The 7,654-nt window shown below is 39.4% G+C and overlaps 1 protein-coding gene across 3 annotated transcripts in view; it reads left to right on the forward strand.

Annotated features, from left to right (window-relative positions):
- The first annotated feature begins 1,359 nt into the window (after positions 1–1,359).
- The window catches only part of LOC116686352 (carboxypeptidase Z), an 8,054-nt gene continuing 1,759 nt past the window's right edge, over positions 1,360–7,654 (forward strand). For 2 of the 3 annotated variants that reach the window (XM_032511350.1, XM_032511349.1), the window contains exons 1-9: positions 1,360–1,700; positions 2,170–2,199; positions 2,750–3,124; positions 4,439–4,663; positions 4,757–4,989; positions 6,029–6,184; positions 6,341–6,499; positions 6,760–6,895; positions 7,094–7,233. In XM_032511350.1, coding sequence (XP_032367241.1) covers positions 1,619–1,700; positions 2,170–2,199; positions 2,750–3,124; positions 4,439–4,663; positions 4,757–4,989; positions 6,029–6,184; positions 6,341–6,499; positions 6,760–6,895; positions 7,094–7,233 — 1,536 coding nt within the window. In that variant the 5' untranslated portion in view covers positions 1,360–1,618. The remainder of the gene's footprint in view (positions 1,701–2,169; positions 2,200–2,749; positions 3,125–4,438; positions 4,664–4,756; positions 4,990–6,028; positions 6,185–6,340; positions 6,500–6,759; positions 6,896–7,093; positions 7,234–7,654) is intronic. The other variant, XM_032511351.1, reaches the window with a different exon arrangement.

A 7,654-nucleotide genomic window follows, 5' to 3' on the forward strand; every position in this document is an offset into this window, starting at 1 on the left:
GTTAAATAAAGGTTAAATAAAAAAATAAAAAAATAAGTGAAATGGATAGAAATGCAGTCAGGTTGCAATCAGCTTGGCCGAGTCTTGAAGCAAATGAACCTTCTTTTGAGACAATCAAAGGTCTTGAGAGTCTCATCATGACTATCTTAGTAGTAGCCTAATTTTGAGAATCATTGTTCCATTAAGGATACTTCTTTAGGCTTAAATGACTTGTTTTCTTGATTGCTAGGTAAGAGTTTAATCGTAACGATCGACCCAAAAGATTCCAGACTTAATCATTTAATAAAAGGCCCTTTCTGAAACCAGTGACTACGGCATTAGGTTGAACCAAAAATCAGACAGGTATCTTTGGGCAAAGAAAAAGAAGCCAATAGAATCCAGCCTGTAGTAGCTTCTCTGTAGTTCCATAATAACCCACAGATGTCTGATTTCTGCCTGAATTATTAATTTTTGGGGGGGAATTTTAGGCCTTTATTGACAGGACAGCTAAATACATGAAAGGGGAGAGAGAGGGGGAATGACAAAGGGCCGCAGGTCAGAATCACACCCGGGCCCACTGTGTCAAGGAGTAAACCGCCTCTATAGGTCCCCGCTCTACCAACTGAGCTATCCGGGCGCCTGTGAATTACTAAATGTTTGTCTATATAAATCCAACTTTTTCACAGACTGCAGCTGCTCATCTTCTTCGCTGATATGTAGCTATGTTACATCAGGATGTAAACGTTGATTGGCACTGAACCAAAATTTGATGTGGTAAAGAAAAAAAGAAAAAGTAGGCTATGTTATACAGGACCTGTTCAAGGTTAAACCTAAATTTAGTAGGCTTATATAGCTTAAAAGTATATATGTCTGGTATAGGGTAATACCCTGCTAGTCTAATCTATGATACATCACGAAACATTTTGAAGTAAGTTATCGTGTAGCCTTTATCATTAATACAGCTAAGCTAATTTATAAAAAAACTAGCCTAATAAAAACTAGCTTAGCTGCTAGCTTAAACGTCATTATTCCTTTAAGTGAGACCAGAGTTAATGTTAATACATGTCTAAATATATATCATTTTTAAAATCATGATGAGATTTAAAATAGGCACAACAAAAATGTTAATATCAATGTAAGGTTAATTCTAATGTGATGTTAGGGACCCCAACAGGCATCTTTAATGCCTGTTTTTCTCCCGCCAACTGAGGACCTGTATGCATTATTAGCCAAACACGACAGAAGGACGACGCTGAACTAAACCAGGTACAAAATATTAAATTAATATATTCAAGGGGACACTCCATAATTTATATTAATAATAATGATAGAGGGAAAATCTCTCCTGGAGCAGTCAGCTGCTAAACTCAATAGTGCCTGCATGCTCCCGTTTTAATGAACTGAAATCTCCGTAAATACAGTCACTGGTAAATAAATATACGCCACATTTGCAAAATCTACGTTGTCATTTTCATTCACATGTCCCTACTTCACCTCAGAGCCACTTCATCTGTAATTTGATATCTGACCGTAATACGTGTAATAAAGCGGGTGAAGTTCAGGGGGAATTTGTGCAGACTTTGGTAAATTGACGCACAGACCGTCCGAGGTGCCACATCGAAAATATAAACCGCGGAAAATGAGCGTGATGCTGCTGATCCTGCTGCAGTTGTCTGTCCTTGTGTCGTGTGCTCCTCCACAGTGTGACCCAGGATTTCGAGGTAAAGTTATGGAGCTTTATGTGATGATGACATACTTTATTAGACTACGTGCATCCGGAAACTGTTGCATGATTTGGACATATTTTCACATTTCACTCAAGACAGTTTTCTAGACCCAGAAGCTGTATTTTCGTACAGTAAAACTTGTGAAAACTACTTGTAAGTAACTTTTTTGCTAGAAAATGATGTGAATATGATTAGATGTTGAACAATAGCTTGTCAAATAGTATTAATATTCCAGATGAAAGCATGCTTTTTAACCTTAATGATTAAGATTTATAATCTTGTAAAATATGTTGAATTTATAGTGACTTAATGATACTTTTGTAGACAGACATTTACTGTAGAAAGCTGCTGAAGCATAACCAGAGGTAGATCAAGCAGAGTAATTTGTAGATCACATTGAGGCATTTAAAGAGACCACTCTGCCATCTACTGTCAGCTGATGACATGCTGATGTGTCTTGCAGGACTATGCAAGCCAAAAGTGGAAGAAAAACGTGAGTACCCTTGGGCTCGGAGACAGAGCAATGTCTTGCATGAGCTGTTTGTCATCCAGCAACATGAGGCATGATGTAGCAGCTGATCATCTCTTTGGATTGTAAACGAGAGCTTTTCTTTGACATTTTGAGCCTAAAACCACATACTTCACACCAGAGAATGATCAGGCTCCAAATCTCCCTGCCAGGTCAAGTGTTTGTACAGTTACATCCCTGTGAGTCAGTGTTTTCACCAAAGGATGAGATCATAAGTCACACTAGGCGTAGTCTTACTAGAATATAGCCCGAAAGCCATAAGACCATCATGTGTATTTTTAGATGATCAATGGCAGTATAAAATATTCAAATACTAATTTCCAGAGATAATAGAAATATTTGGGGCTAGATGATTGAAGACAGCACAGTGAGGCTCATCATTAGGTGTGTAACACAGATGGGGATACATGTCTGGATCCCTCAAAATAAGATTCATAAAGTTATATTACTAATGGCTGTTCCTGATTGTTTTCTGCCCTTTTTAACTATCTGAATTCCTGTTTTTCTACCTCAGCCAAATGCACAGATGTATTACTGTCCTACTGCGATGACATGGCCTACACTAAGACCATGTTCCCAAACATCCTCGGCCACAAGAACCGTGAAGATGCCGAGGCCGGCGCCGAGTACCTGCTGATGAGTGTGGTCGAATCTCTACTCGGGGGAGAGTGCAACCCTGAAATCCGCATGCTGGGCTGCTCTGTGTTGGCCCCGCGATGTGAGAAGGAGAAAGTGCTGAAGCCCTGTCGCACCACCTGTGAGACGGTGCAGAAAAGATGCAGCCACTCCTTTGAGGCCATAGAGATGGCTTGGCCCTACTTCCTGGACTGTGATCGCTTCTTTGTCAGTGACCAAGAGGGATGTTATGACCCGCTGGAGGGCCTCAGAGGTGAGAATAAAGTATAATATTATTGGGATTGTGACCTTAGTAATCCGATCTTAGCTTCGGCTATGACTAATTATATCCTTGTTAATATTGTTATTTGAACTTTTTGTTTTCATCTGCAAGAGGAACACAAGAATAGTCCTTTTGAGTTTCAATAGAGCCAGCATCTGGTTCGCACACATGCTCATGCGGCACACCTCCAAATAAAGTCCAACTTGTACGCTTTATTTCCCCACATAAACTGTACTTACACTGGGTCTTGTGGCTATTGTCTTGTGTTTTTAATGGGAGCCGATCCATATAAACAGCGCCTTAATGCACCACAGGAAGGCAAACATTGTCTTAACTATAAACTCTAAAAGTCAAAAACAATCTAAAGATAAAAAAAGATATTCTGCTGTAACTAAGAGCAGAAATCATGTGTGAACCATATGAGAGCATTACAGCAGGAACCTAGGCAGGGCAGAAGGAACTGATTTGAGCATTTAGTCTAACATTTTCGCATTTGTGTATGGTAGACTGCGTACATGGTAAGAGTCTTAAAGTCAACCAATAAAATGAAATACTCCGTCTTAACAAGGACTACCATATGAAAATGTCTTACTTTTTATTGTAGTGGAAAACTTTTTTCAGTCATTTACAATTTAGTTCAGATGTCTGGCAGCAGGTTGGACCTGTTTAATTATTATATATTATTATATTATATATTCACATTCATTTCAAACTGATGTGACTTTAAGCTCTTCACTCAGTAATCTTGTACAGTGTGTAGGTTTGTAGCAAAAGGCATGTCAGTGAAAAGTGGGTGTTTTATAACATTTAGCCTCACTTTATGGAAATGTCTTTTTAACATGTTATCCCTTAGATTCAATATGTCTCGGATATCTATACGATGAAGAAGATTAAACCTTTTATACACTGTACAAATCATGCATTTAAAACAGTAGTGACAGTCTTGACAGATAGTCTTCTAGGTCATTTGAATCTGGCAGCACGAAGCTTTAATGTGTTCCATGTGGCTTTGCTAATATTGGTTTCTGCTAAGTGTGAATACAAAAATAAGGGCAGACTGTTTGCCAGTTTAACGTGTTTGCTGAAATAAGCGCATTGGGCATTTGGCCAAATATCAACTTTCCACACTCTGTTTGGTTTCTGCTCAAAATACCAGACTCTTCATGCAACTTATTTATAGCCTGGCAGCCGTACAAGAATGTAAACAGCATTTTTGTTTGATAGATGTAAAATGGGGCCAGTCACTATTAGATTTAAAAGCACATTGGTCAAACTGACAAGACTATGCTATGGTTTTCTGTACAGCAGAGCAGGTTGTAGAGGCTGTTGACAGCATGGAAATTCCTCCTGAGGAGCCCGCCATCACGATACAGTTCACCTATCACTCTAACACTCAGATGATCAGTACCTTGAAGAAAACTGAGGAAGAATGCTCCCATATAGCCAAAACCTACAGCATCGGCCGCAGCATTGAGGGCAGGGAGCTACTCGTGATCGAGTTCTCAGACAACCCTGGCCAACATGAACTGCGTAAGTAAAGCTTGTCAAAGTCTGTACATAGTTTGCATTCTTTTTCATTATCAAGGAAGTTAGACCAGTTACTGTAAATGTGACCCTGTGTAGTGGAGCCAGAGATAAAGTACATCGGCAACATGCATGGAAATGAAATCCTGGGCCGCCAGCTTCTCATCTATTTGGCTCAGTACCTGTGCTCAGAGTATCTGCTGGGGAACGAGCGCATTCAGACCCTCATCAACACCACCCGCATCCATATTCTGCCCTCCATGAACCCTGACGGATACGAGATGGCTGTTTCTGGACTCCAGGACAATAACTACAGTGATGATGAGCAGGCGGTCAGTTCCTATGCGGTTACATGCATTCATTGCTGTTTAGTTTGAGCCTTTTGGTTTTGTAACACATTTGGAAAACCAACCAAACATCCTAACAATCTACACATTAAATGTTACAGTTAAACAAAATGCAAAACAAATACTTTATAGCATGAGTGCAGAGCGTTTTCCAAACAGGAAGCATGCCTTTCCACACATTTACAGAACACTTTGCTTTGTAATAGCATCTGTCTACCCTGGAGCTTGAATAGTGCCAGTTAATAAGTCAAACATTCCACAGAATATTCATTGACAGTCAAAGCAAAAATGCAAAACATTATCTGTTTCCTGTTTCTTTATTGTGTTCTGGACTGTTGCTGGGACAAAAAAAACAAGCAATTTTAACTTTAAATTTTATTTCACATTGGGGTCTTGGGCCTGGAAAGAATATTTTCTCTGAGTTTATAGTCACAACAATCCATTAGTTGAAAAGAAGGATTGACAGATTAATCGATAATGACTCGTACTGTATGCACCGTGATTAAGATCTCATATTTAGGACAAATAAAGCATAACAGAGCAACAACATTCTTATAACATTCCCAAACTCTCCAGAAGTCAAATAATAAAGTAAAAAAATCAGCTCAGTAAGTAGAAAGGACCACTATCTGTAATGTAATAAATACATATCATTTTCTTTTATTCGCACTATCCAAAGAACGAGAAGAATAAATTATATGGACATAATAACACAAGCATTCAAAGAACATGCCTGTTTGTGTAAAAAACATGATTGGTGATTGGATGATTTACCCAGCATTTTACGCATATATTTATGGAACTGTTGTGATTCTTGTCCAGATAGATAATTGTCTTGTAGCCTGAAGTGTCATGAATAAAAATACCAGCAGTAGGCGAGGCAGTGTGTGGGAGCTGAATGCATCATACTGTTGAAATACGAAATCCAGATATTCACTTCATCATTAACGCAATCATCAATACTTAAATGAGTAATATTTATCATTGTCTAATTTTCTGAAATTTGTGACTACCACAGGGTCCCAGATCCGGATCTTCCCACATTGGCCGGAACAATGCTCAGAACATTGACCTGAACAGGAACTTCCCGGATCTGACATCCATAGTTTACAGTCGACGCAAACAGAAGGGCTACCGCACCGACCGCGTCCCAATCCCAGACTATTACTGGTTTGGTAAGGTACAGTATGAATCCTCTCCCATACATGTCATGTCAGTGAATGAGGTTTTAGACTTAAAGGGTGACATTGCTGAGGAACGGCTCTACCACTTTCGATTGAATAAATCTGATTTGTTTCATTTCTTGGTCCAAATAAGTCTTAATGCTGCAATCCAGGTTGCACCAGAGACTTACGGAGTCATGAAATGGATCCGCTCCATCCCGTTTGTGCTCTCCGCTAACTTCCATGGTGGGGACCTGCTGGTGTCCTACCCCTACGATCTGTCCAAACACCCGCAGGAGCGCAATATGTTCTCCCCAACACCGGACGACAAGGTGAACAGGTTCCTTGAAACACATCACAGTCAAAAGTGCATTAAATCCACTAAATAAGAAAAACATGACATATATGACTTTATTTTGACAACCTTTAATGAAATAGCTGATAAAAAATCCTATGAAAGTGAATATGGCTCTTTGACATGCATGCGTTTTTTACATATTTAAAAACTTAATGTTTATTAATGTTCGACCTTCTCATTGTCTGTAATGAACTTAAAGAAGAGAAAAATAACCCTTAGATTTTTCTTCCATAGGTGTTTAAGCTTCTTGCAAGAACATATGCAAATGCCCATGAGACAATGTCCAATGAAAATGCCCAGTGTGGATCGTCTCGTGGTATCAGTCACAAAGGAACCATTAACGGAGCACAGTGGTCCAGCTTGGCAGGTGGTGAGTTGAAAAAGGGAACATCATTCCTCAGTTGTAGTGTTCCAGTTGTGATGTCTGAAATGTTAGATGGAGCCACTAGAGGTCGCTGTCAGACCGCTTATAATAGAAAATCAGGGCAGCTGAGAGGTGTAGGGGGAAGGTCAGCACGATTTCTCATTGACTTCTGGGTAAAACAGTTTTGTTTTCATCTCTGGTCAGGCATGCAAGACTTCAACTATCTTCACACTAACTGTTTTGAGGTGACTGTGGAGCTGGGTTGTGATAAATTCCCCTCTGAAGAGGAACTGTTTCTCGGCTGGCATGAAAACCAGGAGGCCTTAATCACATTTATGGAAGCGGTAAGAACATGGTTATGGTTATGTTTGCTGGTTTCTTATTTTTGTTGATATTGCAGTGTTAAGGATGCACTGATCCAATCCCCAGTTTCAAAACTTAACAATCACTTAACTACAAACTATTACTTAACTACAGTGTAAGTGGAGGCTATGAGTTGCTATTTATGTAGTGACATTAGCACCCAACAATGGTACTTCTGCTGTGAGAATGCAGTTTGAATTACAGAATAATAAATAGGGGTGGGGAAAAAAATCGATACGGCATAGTATCGCGATATTTTCACTGGCAATACTGTATCGATACACAGGCGCCAAGTAGGCTATCAATGTGTTGGTCAGTTTGTCTGCTTTACAATCCTATTTTGCAGCAATAAAATTGAAGTGATATTAACAAACAGAGAAATGTATCTTTTTAGATAAAACA

The sequence above is a fragment of the Etheostoma spectabile genome, unplaced genomic scaffold (genome assembly GCF_008692095.1).
Source record: "Etheostoma spectabile isolate EspeVRDwgs_2016 unplaced genomic scaffold, UIUC_Espe_1.0 scaffold352, whole genome shotgun sequence".
In the NCBI taxonomy this organism is placed as follows: Eukaryota; Metazoa; Chordata; class Actinopteri; order Perciformes; family Percidae; genus Etheostoma; species Etheostoma spectabile.